Here is a 20,262-nt window from a genome sequence, read left to right as displayed (position 1 = left end):
TGAAAACTTCCAGGTACGGTTTAATTATCTATTGATCATCCTATTTCTTTTAATACCTTTTATAAATCCTTATCGGTTCAAATTTAGGGAAAGAAAATAGTATTTTTTACATAACCATTCGAGAAGTCTTATCGACCTATTCACGGACCTCCTTGATTAAATGCTTTATGTAAAATGTTAATATATCTAAACGTTTCTAATGTACAAAGCCGATTAAAGATAGCTTATAGTATTACAAATTGCTATTATTTATTAGATTTATTTACGAAACATTATAGACGTCACAGCGAGCTTGTCTCCCATTACTCAAGTTGGCTTAACTCGTTGAATTTTAACTGGGATTTAGTTTGGTGCTTCGTTTGTACGATGCCGGATTATTTCAAGTTCCTGGAATTTAGGCATTGCTTTACAGAATGGTTTAAATTTGAGATTTTGCTACTGCATAAAAAATAAACGTGGAAATCGCCTAAAACAAAAAAAAATATTCTAATTATTATTTTATTGTTATACTCGATCTAAATTTTATTAATATTATATACGTTGATATCATAATTGCATTCCTTAATAATGAAAAACAGAAGAAGTATGGTAATATTTCTTAAAATAATAATATTATTAACACTTTATTTATATCACAATAACACAAAACAGAATATAAATAAAACAAAAAAGGTTCATCGGTAGTGTTGTTAATTGTTTCTTAAATGTAATCAAGTCTGCGAGGTCGGCACGGCTGCGAGCAGATATGATTGTTGATATGATTTCTATTACACTGAAACTAATGGATGAACAATATTTTTAACGTTATAAAGGGTAATTTGTGCGAGACTTTTTGTGCGGTATGTAAGCTTAATAACCAATATTTATTACATTAATGTCGTTCTTCTTATCCTCCAGAAGAATTAAGAAAAATTATGATAAAGGACTAAAACATGATGAGTGCAAACATAGCATGAAGACGATATCCCAAAGGCGTATTTGCGATTTAAAATAAATGTAGGGATTGGCTGAGGCTCAGACCGCGTCGTTTAACGCCAGACCCGCTACGCAAAACTGCCAAGCGTAAATCGTTACGGAAATATACTTTCATTTTTAGATTTGACAGAAGGAAACATGTTCTTTTGATGTCTTTAATAAGATATTTTTCTGTGTGAGTGCAAAAAATGGTTTCGTTACGAATTTGAAAAGACATACGAAATAATTTATTCATATCGGTAAAATAATGCACAAAAACAAAATGTTTCTTAGTTTTTATTTTCTAGGTACTAGTTCTAAAATCAAGGGCAAAAAGGAAAACTGACAAGAATTTTCGCAAAGGCCTCAACGTTTGTTTGTCATTCGTCTTTATATCAACCACAAAACTTAACGCGGTGACAAAGAATGTATTATTAAACCGTTACTGTATTTTGTGTGGACTGGAAAGTCATAAAATGAAGATAGATGTTGATGGAATCTATGCATTGATCCGATTAAAAAAAACATGTGTGTACTTATGTAAACGCGTTAGAAATTATACTTCTTTAGCGTAACAAGATAAAAATCTTTTCAAAAATAACTTCAATAATCAACCTCTAGTGTAGTTGTAGTAGGTATCTGTCTTATTATTAGTATTTTAACCTTTGTTTTCCTAGTCTTTTATTACGTTATTGTTTAAATATATCTGTATAAAAAATATTTGGATCAATGGGTAAAGAACTTTGTACCGGTGTGTATTGGTCTATCGTAAACTAATTTTAAAATATATGTTATACTGATGCCCGCGGCACACGTGTATGTGTCATGCATCCCGCGCTTAATTCAACTAATTTTTTTTAAAATCATCAACAACTCAATTAACATATAATATATACGTATTTTATCTGTAATCGCAAAAGAATCCATTAAGTAGCGTGTACATTTCTGGCGTTAGTAACATCAGTATTATCTAGTCTTCATTCTCTTTTAAAAGTACCATAATGCAATTTGTTGCAACCAGCAACAACTTGCCCAGTATTACCCGATTACAAGTAATTGCACTCGATATAATTACTGTCTGCAATCGAGAGCTGAATATAAACTAGCGCAATAAGTGTCAGGGCGCACGTGCGAGCCACGAGTCGGGTCGACTTCTTTCCAATAAACCTTAAATCTTTTTCCAATCTTTTAAGGTTCAGTGGTCTTTTACAAGTTTTGGGTGATAGAAATTTAAAAATATCTGCAAATCATTCTATATAGGAGATCCCTATAAAAATGCATTTTAAATGCGGAGTTCAGGATATCTAGTCCGATACCCGATAAATATAAATAAATAAATTTGAAAACTGTTTTATTTATATTAATTGTCGTTTTATGGGTTTTCTATACGAGATAGATTATCTTTAGATTCATAAATATTCTGTAAGTGTTTTGATGTTAACTTTCGTCAGGTTTCTGAATTCGTTAGGGCTACAACTCCTTTTGAAGCTTCACCTCAGATTTTACCTATATGATTTTTTCATATACTCGTATGACTAGATAGCCAATATCCTTGACTAACGTTAAATAATTTAAACTTGTACAATAACAGGTATTCTTTAGCCTGAACCGGATATGTACGAATTACCAAAAGGATAAATAATAACTAAGTTGCAGACCCATTTTTTAAAATTATTGAAATCTTATGTTAAAGATCATGTTAAAGAAGAGAATATGGTTAGGAAACCAATTTTGCCACGGCAGCAACTTTATGTGTTCTAGACACTTTCGAAGCAGGAAATATTGCTCACATAACACAAATGTTTGTAGTCACAACTTGGTCTCTATTAAAGTACAGATGCGAGTGGAGCATTGTGGAAGCCTCAAACACATGAAACCATTTCTACTACCATTTTTTATCTTATAGAGAAATCGCTTCTTATCCGGGACGCCCTCATCCGGGATGTAAACTGAATGAAACTTTGTATATTAAAATAAAACAAAAATTAAAAAAAGTAACTTTATTCACTGTCTAGATATTAATCCTAAAGTATACATTTTTAATACATTTTGGTAAAATATGAATATCTTATCTTATTATTATTTCGTATTATATACACTTATGAAATACAGTTACTGTCCTGTCTATCCGTCTCCAAACCTGAAATAAAATTATTAAAGTTAGAAATGCTTTTAAAAGGCAATCAGTCATAAATAATAAATCAGTTATCAAATTTTTTTTCAATACAGTTATAACAGGATATGATAGAAAGAGACTACGATACTTGTTAAAACTGACACAAGGCTAATTTAATGTTATTGGGACATGCAACAGCTATTCATACAGATTTTGGTACAAAAAAATGTATCCTAAAGTTGCAGGTGTCACCAATATCAACAGTATAAGATAGGAATAAATTTAGGCCTGGGTTACTCCCCTGAAACAAACCCTTTAGAAATTTACTTCAACTGGTTGTTTCATTGAAGGCAAACACACATGAATATAACGATATATAATTTATATATCAAGTATTTATTAATACTTATATGTATTACTAACCTAAAACAAAGGCCTCAATACTTGGTCCATTAACAAATTTCCTCTCGAAAGACGGAGCCAAATCCTGGAAAAGCTTCCGTAACTTCGGATTAAAGTTCCATAACAATACACGGTGTTTAGCGGCATCCAAGTCGGATATTAATGTTATGATATTCTGTGAACGAAGGATATACATGTTACTCAAAAGACTCTGATAAACTTAAGAAAAATACTTTTAGTGAAGCGAATATACACTGGAACTTAGGAATTAATTAGAAAGATAGCAAAAGCCTTAAAACTATTACACAATTTTAAACTATATATTTCTTTTTTTTATAGAACTGGGGGCAAACGGGCAGGAGGCTCATCTGATGTTAAGTGATACCGTCGCCCATGGACACTCACAATGCCAGAGGGCTCGCGAGTGCGGGCCTTTCACGTATTGAAAATAATTTCATGTGTTCAATTATAAGAACGTACACTTAAGAATTGAAATTACGAAAATTATACGAATGTACCCTACTTTTAGAAAACTTATACACAAAATGTATACCTCGGCGACACCAAAATCACACGACGCCAGCAGCCTTCCATCCAACACTATAACACTGTGCTCGTATCTGTGCAAACTAACTGTGCGTACTACATGTTCCGAGCACGCGTATGACAACGTGCCCACCAGCGATACGGTCGTTACGTCCTTGTTACCCACCTGTAATATAAATATCGAAATTAGCTTTATCTTAAGTGGTTATAATAGGGAAAACGTGGCCCACGCCATCGGAACGGAACGGAATATATTTCAAGACTTGTTTAATTCTCCGGAATTTGAAAAAATCTGCTGCTTTATTTATACCAAGTACGTGCCACACTAACTTTCACTATGGAGGTAGGAAATTACAAATAAATAAAGTACCACGTGACGTACAGACCCGAGCCGTAATGCAATAACGGCAAGTTCGGCTCTGTACTACGAAAGCAAAAAAATTTAATAAATTAACATTTTTTTTACTAAAAGTAAAGCCTTTGGACATAAGGTAACGGTTTTGATTTTAGGTCAACGTCTTGAGTCTATGGGTTCTTGTTGCCAATAAAAGCTATTTCTAGAGACGACAGTCATTCGTGTTCGGGAGTGATTGGTCAGTTCAATTTCAAAGCTGGATGAATATATGCATTAACACTGAATTTACGATTTTCATAGACTAATTTTTGTATCTTTAACTGACCTTGATATGTTCCGTATAAAACTTGGGTCGGGCAGCCGCCAGCAACGCTCTTACGGCGTCAAAGGCTACACCAACAGCTATTCCATACTCCAGTCCAATAAACACGCCCACAAGTATGGTGACACCCCAAACACACAATTCAGCCTCTGGTATATGGTAGAAAAATTTAAATATATATCATATAAGTATTTATTTCTATACACAAAAAATTACTTGTTAATTATCCTCATTTTTTTCTGAAAGTACCTACCAACCTTTAGGCTTTACAAACTGATTAACTGATGGCCTTTTTCTTACATCTTATTGCTACTTCTCTTATTTTTCAATTATATCTCAATATTCTGTACACGATACATTTCATAACTGTACACCACAGAGACCCACGACCCAAAGACATTCGATGTAAATACTAATAATGAATAAAAATGATTTATTTCAATAAAATAATATTACACACAATTACTTATCTCTAAATATCACTTTTTAATTGAATACAAAAATTATTACTCATTAATATGTTTTTTTGGGTCATACATAAAACACAGACTATCAAAGCCTAAGCATAGAGAATAAACTTGAGATGAGTCATCCAGTACTGGAGTCTATGCAGAAAGAGAACCATCGTGAGATTTGATGTTGACAACTCTTTTACGTTATTACAGTACCACAGTAATCCTCTTAATACTTATACAAATTTAAAGTATTATATTTGGTGAATGATGGTTCTCTTTCCACTCACTTTTAGAAATTAATTGTACTCACTGCTATTCTTCCAAAGCTTCTTAACGATGGCAACTTCTATAAGCGATATCATGGCCACTATGATCACGGCGGCTAGCGTTGACCGCGGAATGAAAAAGAACGCCGGAGATAATAGAGTCACTCCTAGCAACACGGTACAAGCTGGAATGAGAAAAGAAGATTAAAAAAAAGGAATTGCGAATTTATATAATAACTTATTCATTTTAACTGACACAGGAAAATAAAAAAAAACGAATTATTTTTCATGGATGTAAATTTTTTTCGACAAAAGGTAGGTTCAATTTATCAAATACTCTTAACACTCAGAGTCGTGATTAAAGGTTTTTTAATGATTAAAAAATGAGTGCGTGTACTAGTGTACTCACGTAAGAAGTGAAACTTCTTTATGACCTTATTTTTCGAAAAATGATCTACTATATGCAACTTTACAGAAATTGGTTAAATAAAGTTAATTTAGATAAAGTTTAACAAAAAGTGTTACAATAAAATACATACACGAATTCAAGTCCGACCACTCACCACAAAAGTAATTCATAAACACTTAAGCCAAATTTTAATAGGTATCAAGACTCAATGTCCACTTCAAATATAAATCCTCCTCCAAAAAATGCTTAGACATTTCTTGAACATGGAACACAGTACTCATTCCTTCCTAGGGCAGTGCAGCAGAGATAGAGAGTGCCATCTATTTTACGGCGATTTAAATCTATTCGAAATGGCCTTACCTTTGAAAAATGACCCCGCTGGAGTAACCACCCCACTTGCATGGTTAAGGGCGGTTCGCGTGAATGATCCCGTAGCGGGCATGGCGGACGCGAACGAACTAAGAAAATTACACGCGCCTACTGCTATCATTTCTTGCGTGCCATCCACTGGTTTGCTCCCAGCTAAAATTAAATTAAATACGACCCTTAGATATAACACATAAAACAACATACCTACTTTTTATATCAAGGTTATTAAAAACACTCGGTTACGCAGTAAAGTAGTTAAATCAGAAAATTAATTGAATCTCTTGACAGTTAATTAAAGATCACAACATTTTAATGTTACATATTACATGTCAATTTCATTTATATTTATATTTCCTAAAGCTGGATTATTAGTTCTGGTCACAGAAGTGTAGTGTAGTGAAGAAACTTACAATACCTATATTGGCACTTGTGATTTTAATATCAATTTAAAGAAAAAAAAATACATCAAACTTCACGTGTTTCTTGTAATTATATAATTTGACAGACAGTAGTTTTTTTCGACATTGCAAAATCCAAACTTCATGATAATATATGGCGTTAATATGGCAACATTTTATAATGTATGGAGAAAATATATATTTTTTTTAAAACCAATTCGACTTAGGGTCCTTCGTAGAATTTCAAATAACGTATCGATATACTAACATTATAAAGAGGAAATGTATGTTTGTAACAAATAAACTCAAAAATATCTAATTCGATTTTAAAAATTCACTATTAGAAGCATCTCTCTGTGAGAAACAGAGGCTATATATATTTCCGAAATTTTAAAAATTAACATCAACTCCAGAATACACTACTAGTTTCCAATATGCCGGCAACGCATATGAACCTTCTAAAATCTTGTTCTTGTTTTTCAGTTCGAAGTTATGAATACGACCTGTATTTGTTGAACTTACCAAAAGCTTTAGCAATAGCAACACTTTCCAATATGGTAACCAATGGCATGACAAGTCCACTCGGTCCAAATACCGCAAGCATTTCTTCGAATCCGAGAGTCACGTTGTTTACTACTGTACTGAAGGGTGGTGGCCCAAAATAGGGAAGACCACCTTGGATTTCACCTGGAATTTATGTAATTAATGTATAATGTATGCATAATATTGGAAGACTATCTTAAAAAAGTGAATGATTAGGGTCGAAATGCCCGTATTTTTTTTAATATTTCAGTATGAATTGAGTTGCACATAGTATTGTCTTTTGATAATATAGCTTTTTACACATTAAGAAAACACTTGTTAAATGGATTGAAGCTAAATATTATTATTACAAACTTATATTTATGTACATAAATTTAAAATTTTCCGACGTTTCGCGTGCTTTACAGCGAGTGTGGTCACGGTGGCACGTCGGAATTAAGTTGTTAGAACGAACCTAGGGAAAGTCCCCCAATGAACGAAGATTTTAATCAACAAAAACTTATTAATTACATTTCAGCTGTCGAACAGTTAATATATTTAAATTATAAATGTAAGTTAAATTTGATACATTGCTTGGGGTACACATAATACATTTATACATAGTTACTAAATTATGAGGTATTTATATCAATAATTACAAACAAACAAACAAAGATTTATAATAAAAATGTATAACTCATAAACTTACCCGTTAAATTAAAAGGCACGATATCATAACGGTAAAGCGCGAACGCGAGTAACGAAGCTCCAAGGACAACGAACGCATTACGTGCACTCACTACGTACACCCACGCACGGGACGTCCGCACTAGACACGTGCTTGACCCTTCTGGTGCCCGAATTTTGGAAATCTGTAATGATTTATGATTTATATAAACAAACATTAAACATTATTTATATTACAATGCACCAATTAAAGTTTAACAGTTGTAAAGTATAGAAAGTGTGAAGTATCTTTTATGTATTTCAACTGGCTGGATATATTTTACAATAAATTTATTCGTATTAAAATATAAAGTTTGTATATACTGACTATGTATAATTAGGTAATCAATATTTCTTACCTGAATAATATAAAGAAGTATGATAGATATAATTCCCAGTAATGTGTCATACAGTTGAATAGTACTGATATTCTTGAAGAAATTTATTATAGCACTCATAAAAGTCTCACCGGAAGATCCTGAAAATAGTGAATTTATTTATTAATTATTACATATTTATAAATAGTGAATTTATTTATTCGAGCATAAAGTTGAACGTTTGGTGCAGTCTCGTCCGTCCCGTCTCCAGCTTCTGGGTTTCTAATATCCTATCAATCTAGATAAGACACAAGGTCAGACATAGCATAGTATTGCAGACGAAAAATAACAGAACATCTTGTGCTGAAGGCGGTCTAAATTCCAGGGATTCTTGATAATGAATTAATAGTAAGTAGAAGAACTACTAAAGTACAAGACCTAGTAAAAGATGAAGGCGGCTACTTTGTACCCACTGACGTTTAGGCCGAAGGTATTGACACATTTGACAACGAATTAGGATATGGACCTAAGTTTTGCCGGGATTCCAAACCTAGTTATTAAGAGTACAAATTTCAAACCTAAGATCCTGCATTCATAGCCCATGGAATTATGGATTTTTATATCAACTACAGAAGGAGATCTTTTTTCTTGCTAAACCATGAACCAGACGCAAAAATGTGTCCGCTCAATGCCACTATACATACACACACAATATGTTTTACCTGATAACCTGAATAGTGCCTTTAACTGTCCCGCACCTATCTGTAAGGCAGCGGCCGTAGTAAATCCGCTAATCACCGGTTTCGATATAAAGTCCAATAGAAAGCCTGTAAACGTGTGATTACCAATATTATTTTATTAAATAAAACTATAGCGAAACGCGTAGTGCGTAAATAAATAATGCAATTTTTTTTGCGAAATTCAAATCAAATCGGCAAGATTCCAGTACAAATTCGCAAGGAATCTTTATTCGTCTCCCGGTTTGTTTTAAGGTAGATACATATTTCAGTAACGAGATAAACATGCTTTTCAAATTAAAACCCTTTTTAATGTCAAATAGGCTGAACATACTGAATTATATTCAACATTATGAATCATATTGAATTAGATATATGTTATTAATACCTGATTTTGAGCCTAAAAATAAAGTTATATAGCCTTTGGTTAACATAGCTTTTACAGATTAAAAGAAAAGAAATTTTTGTAAATAATTATAAGTTTATAATAATACAAATAGCTTTAATCCGGTTAAAAAGATGTTTTCTTTCAATAAAGTTATATGCTTTTGAAAAGGTAGGTAAGGGACCGTTCAAGTATTACGTAACGAATTTTGGGGGGGGGTCTCGTGTACATGGTTACGATGCGGTGCGGGGATTGAATTACGGGTTGTTGTTATTATTATTTTCCACTCTCCAGTACTTTACACCACATAATGGTAAGTTTTAGGTATAAAGAGTCACTGGGGTTGGCCACGAAACGTTGTACTATTAGATTCAAAAACGTTACGCCGCGTTTCATGGGGGGGAGTCAAGAATCTCTCAAAAATAGCGTGACGTAATACTTGAACGCTCCCTAAGTGGAAATGTTAACTAATTTTCAAAAACATGCAATTCATTCGATTTTTATCGTAAATTCTATGTCATCTAACAATAATCCACTTGAATGGAGATAGTTGAAGTGTGTTTTCTTTCTTATCTCTAATCTAATTCAATACGAACATAATTTTATTTTGTGTATAACGTTAAAATTTGTTTACCCCAACCAAATCCATGCTGACGAATGTTTAATGTCGGTTTTGTAAAATAAATCGGTAATTTTATTACATAAACTTCATCACCTATATATATCGAATAAATATAGTAACATAACCTAAAACCTGATCCTGGTTTCGCTTTTCGACAAAACAGAATATTTTCTCCTCGTTGTTAATGATCCTATATAGCAGTGTTGGCCTAGTGGCTTCAGCGTGCGACTCTCATCCCTGAGGTCGTAAGTTCGATCCCCAGCTGTGCACTTGAATGGATGAAACAATGGCTTTTCTTTCTATGTGCGCAGTTAACATTAGCTCGAACGGTGAAGGAACACATCGTGACGAAACCGGCTTGCCTTAGACTAAAAAAATCGACGGTGTGCGTCAGGCACAGAAGGCTGATCACCTACTTGCCTATTCGATTAACAAATGATCATGAAACAGATACATAAATCTGAGGCCAAGACTTAAAAAGGTTGTAGCGCCATTGATTTTTTTTAAATATAAATAATAACGAAAATCGCCCATCGAAATAATTTTAATTGTAAAAGGTAACTAATATTTTTTGTATAAATACGATTGGCAATATCAACTATTATTACTTACCCAACTGTAATATTCCGAGTAGCAATATAATAATACCGGTCATGAAAGCAGCGAAAAATGCAAAGTCAACTGACAGTGCAACGTACTTAGCGATCAATACGGACAAAATGGCGGTCGGACCGGCGCATACGTCCTTTGAACTACCGAATATCGTGTACACCATACCCGGGAAGATACTCGCATAAAGACCCACCTGGGAAACAAATTATTTTTATCATGAGCGGTAGATAACAACAGAGAAACATGCCTCACTCAAGCCTCAGAATTATATTTGATACAAGCGTTACATATTACGGAACATTTTTTCTAAACTAAAAAAAGTTCTTTGTGACAAGCGCCTAAATTTACAAATGAGAGCGAGCGCGATGTTACGTCTTCTCTGTGCTGCTCTACGGCGTAGTCTTGGACGCTGACAGAGACCCCTAAGACTTCCTAGACTTACTGCTTACGAACAAAATACAGAAGAACAAAAGTGCTTATGACGGTTAAGAAAACGAAACTAGATATTTCGAATGCTCTTACGTAAGACCAAAAAATACGTGCTCCTTCAACTAATCATACAAGGCAAAGTACACTACTACTACAAGGCAGGTAGAAGTTGACCTGTCTTTATTGAAGAATCTTAGACAATGGTTTGATCGAAACGAGATGGCACTATAAGAAGAAGATTACATTAACTCAATAAATGGAGAATTTTCTGGCCCTCTATGGAACCTCCTTGCTCCATAGACATGGTTTATCTTAGCCATAGACTAGACCAGCATAATAGGCGATCAGAGACTTCCGACCCAAAGTAATATTACTACATTAAATTCTAGTCATTCATTGTAACAATTACCTGAGGTGGCACTCCAGCTACCATGGAGTATGCAATTCCTTGAGGTATCGAAGTGCATCCTACAGTTATGCCTGTAACATAAAAAAATAAGAATATTAGTATGATAAACATAAAACCAGCAGCATCTGTATCGTGATAATAAAAAAAAACGAAATTTTCGAAAAAAAATCGTTTTTAATCTCTCTTAAGTCTCAGGGTTGAGAGGCTCATGCTCTAGTCTGACACTGCTCATAACAACATTTATATATACAATTTACTTTATGTATAGATAATAATCAGCCCTAACTAATAAGCGAGCAGGAACTTTATTAGACCTACGATGACTTAGTGGTTGAAATATATTGTTGAAAATGCAATGAAAACCACATTTTAATGCAAATTAAAAGTATTCCTCAAATTACATTTGAATCATAAAATAATATTTTACCGGCCTAATCACTCAGCTTAATGTAAGCGGATGTAATATTAGACCCGGCACGTGCCAGCTTACATAAAAACTAGATAGTTTCTATACGAAAAAATTCTAATTGAATAATGTGTATTGATTCAAACTATAATCGTACAAACTATAATCGTATAAACTATATAAGTAGTAGAGCCGAGTCTCTGTAGTTTTCATTAAAAACAATTAATAAATTAAATGTGTTTATTCATTTTAAGTACAATTGCATCACAATTTGTAAGATTTGGGAACCCATTTAAGTAAAAAATACCAGTGTCAGGGTTTCCAGCTCTTTCGTAACAAACTTAATTATACATTCCTTAAAATATTTATTTTATATATAATTTAGTTACATTTTTTTTTTTATTGATTTTTAACTGTTATCAACACGCTTGAGTGCATAAGTGGCTCTGTGTGAGTGAGTGATTAAAAGTAACAAAACACTTTCTCGCTTAAAAACTAAGTACCGCCGGAAACATTTCTAACTACTGCAACTGAAAGCCAAACAAAAAGGATACTATAAAAGAATATTTACCGGCAATGAGATCCTTTATAAGATAATTAAACTTATATTTTGGTAACCAGATTGTGATGGGGAGTCGACTCTTCCATGACTGAACGCTACATAACTTGGAGGCTACCCGCCGAAACTTGTTCTCTCGCCTCGGACCTGAAAATAAAAAATAAAACTCGTGAAAATGTTATTGGACTTCATCGTTTATAATAATTCTTCATACATATAAATCTCCTGTCACGATGTTTGTCCGCGATGGAATCCTAAACTACTTAACCGATTTTAAATTAAATTGGCACACCGTGATCAGTCTGGTCCAACTTAAGAGATAGGATAGCTCAGATCTTTAATTATAGTCGCAATTTTATTTTATTGCAAATTATTTGTCTATAATTAATTCACAGTTATCACAATTATCTGTTAACTCCAAAAGATTCTAACAGTTGTCGATACTTTTCGACTGGATTGAGTAAGTAATCAATTGATGGCACTGCTATGGTAAACCGACAAACGTGTCATATAAGCTACAATTCAATATCATGTTTACCACGTGTTATTGAGGCTAAAGTATAAATTAAATTTATTTTGTAGTAAACGAAATACCGTGAAATTCAACTATTTCTACTTTTTAATTTTTGGTGTTAGCATAGCTAACCACGTGTTACTTAGACCGAAGTGAAAATCAAATTCAAATTATAGAGACGATAATACAGTGAAATTATTCTTTTGTGTCACGGTATTAACTAAGCTAACTAAAACCACATTAAGGAGAAACGAAGTTCGCGGGGGCAGCTAGTATATTATAAAGATTTGTAAAGTTACGTTTTTTTTAGTTTAAAAATTCCCTTACCAATATAAAGGAACATTATCACCTATAGGAGTTTAGGATCAATAAAAAATATTGCAAAACCGTGAAAAAACATTATACTTTTGATATTTAAAACGAAAATAATATACGTGTGAAAGCGCAAATAACATTAGATTATTACCAATCAGACTTATTAGTATGTCAGGAGTGTTACGTTGTCAAATTATGCTTTCCTTTCTTAATATCTCAAAACAAATATATATGGTTAATACAAAGTTTTGTACACCTACAAAAGATAAGGCATTATTATTAATACGGCTTTCGCAATAACAAAGCCTCAGTGAAAAGACCAACCAGCTTGACTTCCCTCACTTAAGACGAATTTAAAATCAATCAAGCCATTTAGGAGACAGCGTGATAAAGGATCAACAACACATAATTGATGTCATGTGAGCCTTCGTCATATGATATATATACAATGCATTTCTTATTCATTGAGATTTCTCAAAATTATCGAATATATGGTACTATGCTCTATCTTCTTGGTTTCAACAAAATCTGCTAACTATTAATATTGCAAAAACATCACGTGTAATATTAAGGGCAACAAATAAACACATTCCTGTCTTTCAAGACGTTGAAAACACTACTAAAAATGGGAAAAATATCCGGGTCTTAGAATGGATACATATTTAAAATGGAACTTCCATATATCATACTTAATTAACAAAATAAAATCTTATAGGCGGATGTTGGTCAATACAAAATGCATTCCGCAATCTGTACGTCATTAAACTTTGTTATTGTTAAGTCAAGCCACATGCAAAAACAAAACTTCTAACATAAGAACACTACAAAATAAATTATTAAAAGCACTATATAGATACAATGATTAAACACAGACTAATAAAATCTACGAAGAAAACCCAAAACCTACCTACCAACCAAAGCTACCAAAATTATGACGATTAAACAATGTGGTATGGTAAAAATAACTTCATTTGAAGACAACTTCATGAATATTATAAAGTCCGCAAAACTTATACTTGTTATTTGAAATTTGAAATGAATGAGTATACTATAATCCCAACATTATAGGCAAGTAACCTATAAGGTTTTAATCTTTTTTGTGCCAACCATTAATATTTTCCCGGAAATCGTACCGGATACACTACTTACGAGCTATGCGTTACTAACCAAGCCAGGCTTGCGGCCAACTTATATACGTAATAAATGCGCAAATTAATCTTGGACTTAAAGTCTGTGACCATGTACACACCGAATAGGTGCCACAGCCATTTCTGTGTTAAGATATTGACGCGACACCAATTTATGCCTTATATATAAGACCTAGATTTTTTACGTCGATAATTAGTATTGGGTCTAACATGAATTTAACACGTGCATAATATATAACATAATTATTAGCTGTCACGCAGTGAGCTAAGCCGCACGCGACGTGTTGGTGTAAAGGTTAGGGGCCACATCTACGAATTGAAAGGAAAAGTCACATCTCCGAAAGTATAACGCAATGGAAAAGCTGTTCGTTATTGAAATTTCGAACCCATAAACGATGCGTCGAATATACAAAACATACTCAAAATTATTCAGCATATCGCTAGTTACTCGAAACAATTCAGTTTGTTTTGGCCAAAAACTGAAAAATCCCAGCTGTCATCGTGTAACCGAACCGTAATTTTTTTGTGGTATGAAAGTTGGAGACGGATTTCCGGTGATGATCTCCGACCAAATAGAAAATGTTTTGCAAAATTTTTGCCACAAACGGTGATATTAGCCAAACAACTTCGGCGCTTTTGGATTTTTTTATTAAAACTTCCACCCCTCAAACCGTTCACCTGTCCTCGCTAGGTATCACCGTTCAGGCGTATCGCTATTGTTTTTTCTCGATTCTTGAGACCTCGGACTTGCTAGACCTTGCGTTTTTCCTCGATTCGATTTTGGAAGATGAATACACCTAAAACCTCCTTCCTCGAAATAAATGGCGTTCAATAAAACTGTGGTAAATCCAGCTTTATATAGAATATTTCTAGCAATAATTACGGGATTGCGGAGACCATAACTAATTAAAAGACAAAGATAGACTGCCATTGGCCAACACATAAATTTTTTATTACATTACTTAAAAAACGAAACTTCAATTAAAATTTAATTGGTTTCACTTATTCCTTTTCGGGGTTTTTGTTTGTACGGGATATTCTATCATAGATTACTTCTTTGATTTAACCGCTCTAATAAGTATTCAAAAGAAACTTTATGTTAACTTTAGTATTAAATACAATTTACGTATCTTCAGTATTTTGTCAGTTTTCTTCCAAATATTTGAAAACCTGTCAGATATAACAAGTACACGTGATCTGGTAAATAACAACAAAAAATCCTATCATAATACACTGATAATATAACTGGCACTATACGATCGGATTACAATGAAAGGTAAATAATGTACAGGATATTTATCTGCTTAATCGTAACGACTGTGCAAAAATATGTAAGTGTATATATAAACGCGTACAGCGCCTACTAGTCTGGCCGCGGAAAACCAGCACTAATACATAAAAAATAAATCAGTTTAACTGCGTTAATCCAATGATATCATACTTTCATTAAAGCGTAAACATAATTTAACTTTCAAGTTTTGTCAAACTTCGTATAAGGGAGCGTTCAAGTATTACGTAACGTATTTTGGGGGGGTCTTGATGTAAAACGTTACGATGCGGTGCGGGGATTGAATTACGCGTTATTGTTAATATTATTTTCCACTCTCCAGTACTTTACACCACATAATGGTAAGCTTTAGGTATAAAGAGTCACAGGGGTTGGTCACGAAACGTTGTACTATTAGATTCAGAAACGTTACGCCGCGTTTCAAGGGGCATGGTGAGGGGGTCAAGAATGTCAAAATGGCGTGACGTAATACTTGAATGCTCCCTAAGTGGAAATGTTAACTAATTTCCAAAAACATGCAATTCATTCGATTTTTATCGTTAATTCTATGTCATGTAACAATAATCCACTTGAATGGAGATAGTTGAAGTGTGTTTTCTTTCTTATCTCTAATCTAATTCAATACGAACATAATTTTATTTTGTGTATAACGTTAAAATTTGTTTACCCCAACCAAATCCATGCTGACGAATGTTTAATGTCGGTTTTGTAAAATAAATCGGTAATTTTATTACATAAACTTCATCATCCTATATATATCGAATAAATATAGTAACATAACCTAAAACCTGATCCTGGTTTCGCTTTTCGACAAAACAGAATATTTTCATAATACTTACATAATGGTAAGTTTTAGGTATAAAGAGTCACTGGGGTTGGCCACGAAACGTACTATTAGATTCAGAAACGTTACGCCGCGTTTCATGACCCCCCCCCCCCCCCCCAACCACCAAAAATAGCGCGACGTAATACTTGAACGCTCCCTAACTGATAGTGAATTTTTTAATATCAGCGAGAATGTGACCCATAATAAAAATATTATTTGGGGCGCGAAATAATGGTAGCGAGAGCAGTTAGTTTTCTGTGCGCTCAACTGAAGTATTACCGAAACAATTCGAGTTAGGGTCCTTCAAGAAAAGAGCGTACCAATTTTTTAAAGGCCGGCAACGCACTCGCGAGCGTTCTGGCAATGTGAATGGGCGCCGGTATCACTTTACACCAGATCACCCTCCTGCTCACTTGCTACTGCTATAAAAAATATATTTAGTACGACAAATTGTTATATTAATTTTGTCGTAGTAAATTTTCTCTTACCGCTAAAGACATAAACCGACTGGAACCAATTCAGACCATCGGCATATCATCGATATGATTCGATGATAACTCAGTCAAGTAGGCTTTGTTAAGATAATTTGTATCCTCTACGTTGCATTTGTCAATTTCCTTTATTTCCAAAAATTTTTAAGATAACAATTTTGAATAATACAAAATACATTCAAAATGTATGCCAAATGCGAATAAAGATAACCAATGCTTGAAGCAATGGTTATCTTTATTGTGGGAAAAACTTTCAACTCATTTTGAACATATATTTACATACTTATAAATATTTAAAGTATATCAAACTTTAAAAATTATATTTGGAAATATAAGATTAGATTATTTAAAAAAGAGTATTGTTCTCTTCTTTACATATAAACAAAAATTTAACAATACTTCTGAATGAAAACATATGTATGTATTATAAAAACATACACAATTTTCGTATTATTTTATATTCGAAGGTACGAAGGTAGGTAGGTTTAATTAATAAATATACTAGGTTGATGTTTATTAAAAACAACCATCAAAATCTCATAAGGAATTTTAATTAGCTATTAGTTTATTCAACAATTAATCACCGTTTGGTTGTCTATATCATATATATATATGATATATTTAATAAAATTAAATATAATAACAAACAGTAAATTAAAATTATAAAATAATTAAAATGCTTGTATGCGTCCATAACATAGATCTCACGATATCGCTATGTAAAACAAATCTCATACCAATAATGCCGCTCATTTTGAAGTCACTTCACGTCTTGTAGGTTCGGCGTTTGGTATCTTAATGATAATATAAGATGCATATTACTCAACAACTATTAACGCGTGTCGTACCAAGCAATTTAATATCACATCACGCGCTTCCGAAAATTGTGAATGTACTGCGGTTTTGTTTTATAATAGCGCTGATTTTACAATTATTATGAATCATAAGTCGATCTAATTACACCTATCTGATAATTACATGTTTGATAGTTGTGAAAGCAAGCATAATTTCCTTCTTTAAACTACTTAAGAGCGAACGGGAATTGCTGTTCTCGCTGCGACTATTGTAAAGAACTCAAAACATTTAGTTCTGACTTATGAAAACAATGTTATTTTGCGTTTATGTCCGTTAAATACGTGTTACGTTATGTACGTTGTGTACGCAAACATTTGAATAAATTTTATTCAAATGTTTGCGTACACAAGTCAATATTTAAGTTATTGCCTGTTACCAATTTCTTAATGTCTTCAATTAATAACACCATGTAAATATAACTAAGATTGTCTTGTACTTCAATTTTTTTCAAAACAACACACATACTTACCTTAACCTTATCGTTGACAGCCATATTTAATCTTATGTATAAATTACTTAACTGGTAAACAGTCTTAAAGTTATGTTGTCTCTTGCACATAATAAAAAACTGATAAGTTGTTTTAATTCACCATAATAATAATAAAATTATCTGCATAACTCGTCTCAATAATTGAAAAAAAATAAAGTTGAAGGGTGAAAAGATTATCTATATATTGTTAATTATTTATTGATAGATTTGCACACAGCTTATTTCCACATACAAATATACAATGTCAATATTTGTGACTCTTTTCTTATACCTAACTGGAACTTAAGGCATTAAAAAAAAATCTTTTATTTAAAATGTATAAGTATAAAATAATAAACACTGCTGACATTCCCACATGGTGTATAGCTTATGTCATTATCATGGCTTGCCCGCAGTATTCAATATTTTTGGTATTAGTTATTTCAAACTCTGTTTTGGTTAAAGTGGAGCTGGTTAAAGTTTAAAAACTAAATTCTCTTTAATTAAAAAAATAATAATTAAAGTCTGAATTCTACTGACTCATCTAATTTAAACTAATAAAAATATTAACAATTTGTTGAACACATTAATATAACTTGCCCTTAAACCCATGTAGGTAGTAGTATTAAGTAACCAACTATGATAAGTCTAATTTAATCTTACACAATTAACTTAATTAACAATATTTCAGATTAGTAATATTATACTTACTATTTATAGTAGCGTTTATAAACCAGATTAGTAGATAGTAATTAGACTGCAAAGTACATTCATTTATCAGTCATTTAAGTTTTCCTTACCCAGACATTATCAATTAAAGGTTTTAGAAGATTCAAAAATCTCTAGCAGAATTTAAAAATTTAGTACTTCAGATACAAAACAAAAGCAAACAATATCTCTACAAATATTGTACAGGCTCTTTATTCTAATCAGTTAATTTTGTTTTGACAATGAATCAGTTTGTTAAAGCATGCTCAGAAATTACACATCATAAAATGCGACTGAGATTAATACTGATAGTAATCCTAGGGCAAAACTATTGTACCAAGTGTGGAAGTAATATATATTTATGAACAATAGATAACCATGCAATTTTATAAGCTTTATTTATGAGAAATTTTTATTATAATGTTACCTTTGATCATTACAGTGTTTTTATCATTCTATGAAATTAAGGGAAAAGTGGCAAATTATAGTAACTTTACGTATGTAATATATACTACTCTTTGTTTTAGATTTTCCTAGTTAAAAAAACTTTCAGATACATAATATAACACAAAACCGATTCATATGATGTAATTGCAATCAGGCTACATTGATTGCTAATTACCGAAACTTATAATAAAGCCCTTAATATATAAAAGAATCTTACCAAGCAGAGGCTGGCGTGGATCATCGCTGTCCATTTTCAATGCTATACATGTTAGTGGTAGATACTTGACGTATCTAATCTCATTTACATTTCATGTTTTATAATAGGTCAAACAGAATGAATAATATAATAATTTACTATCATTAAACATGTCTATTAGTTTTCATAACAAAGCAGAACTTTGTTGTATTATAACGTTGACTTGCTTAGTCTATTGTCAAACCTTCGCCATAAGTCAAAATGCCATTCTCAAAATCCTAAGTCTCACTCCACAGAGTACACTGTCATAGATTTTAACAGTTTTATGATTTTGTCATCAGCACTAGGAAGGAAGTGCGATAAAAAACTCAAAAGAATAAATAATATCAACCTTTTAAGATCGTTCTTATTGCACTCTCTGTGTGTCTTAATGAAGTCTTTGTCTCTGCATTTAAGTGTAAAAAAAGATTTCTATTACATTACCTATGACACACTGGAAAGATGTCGTCTAAGAGCAAAAGAGTGAAGAATCACTAATGATTTGTGAATATTCATAAATATTTTATGAACAGTACTTGAAACCTTTTTTAATATTATTTTATTACGATTCAAATTACTAAACAATAATATTAAAAATCATAAGGTATAATTTTTTAAATACAGTACCAATAATAATCAAATTAATTACC

The 20,262-nt window shown here is 32.4% G+C and overlaps 1 protein-coding gene across 2 annotated transcripts; it reads right to left on the bottom strand.

Annotated features, from left to right (window-relative positions):
• Window positions 1-2,947: 2,947 nt before the first annotated feature.
• LOC123708893 (sodium-independent sulfate anion transporter-like) lies at window positions 2,948-19,787 on the bottom strand. 2 transcript variants are annotated; one of them, XM_045659889.1, is made up of 14 exons: window positions 19,595-19,787; window positions 12,329-12,463; window positions 11,352-11,422; window positions 10,514-10,706; window positions 8,880-8,984; window positions 8,200-8,318; window positions 7,824-7,986; window positions 7,115-7,279; window positions 6,186-6,347; window positions 5,461-5,601; window positions 4,699-4,844; window positions 4,026-4,184; window positions 3,494-3,647; window positions 2,948-3,094 (listed from the first exon to the last, which is right to left on the bottom strand). In XM_045659889.1, the coding sequence occupies exons 1-14, from the start codon at window positions 19,626-19,628 to the stop codon at window positions 3,054-3,056; spliced, it is 1,788 nt and encodes a 595-aa protein (XP_045515845.1). In that variant the 5' UTR covers window positions 19,629-19,787; the 3' UTR covers window positions 2,948-3,053. The 2 variants fall into 2 exon arrangements, with proteins under 2 accessions (XP_045515845.1, XP_045515846.1); XM_045659890.1 differs by lacking the exon at window positions 19,595-19,787 and adding an exon at window positions 17,636-17,739.
• Window positions 19,788-20,262: the final 475 nt, after the last annotated feature.

The sequence above is a fragment of the Pieris brassicae genome, chromosome 4 (genome assembly GCF_905147105.1).
Source record: "Pieris brassicae chromosome 4, ilPieBrab1.1, whole genome shotgun sequence".
NCBI lineage: Eukaryota > Metazoa > Arthropoda > Insecta > Lepidoptera > Pieridae > Pieris > Pieris brassicae.
Note: the sequence above shows the minus strand (reverse complement) of the source record. Positions and strands in the feature narration are given on the sequence as shown.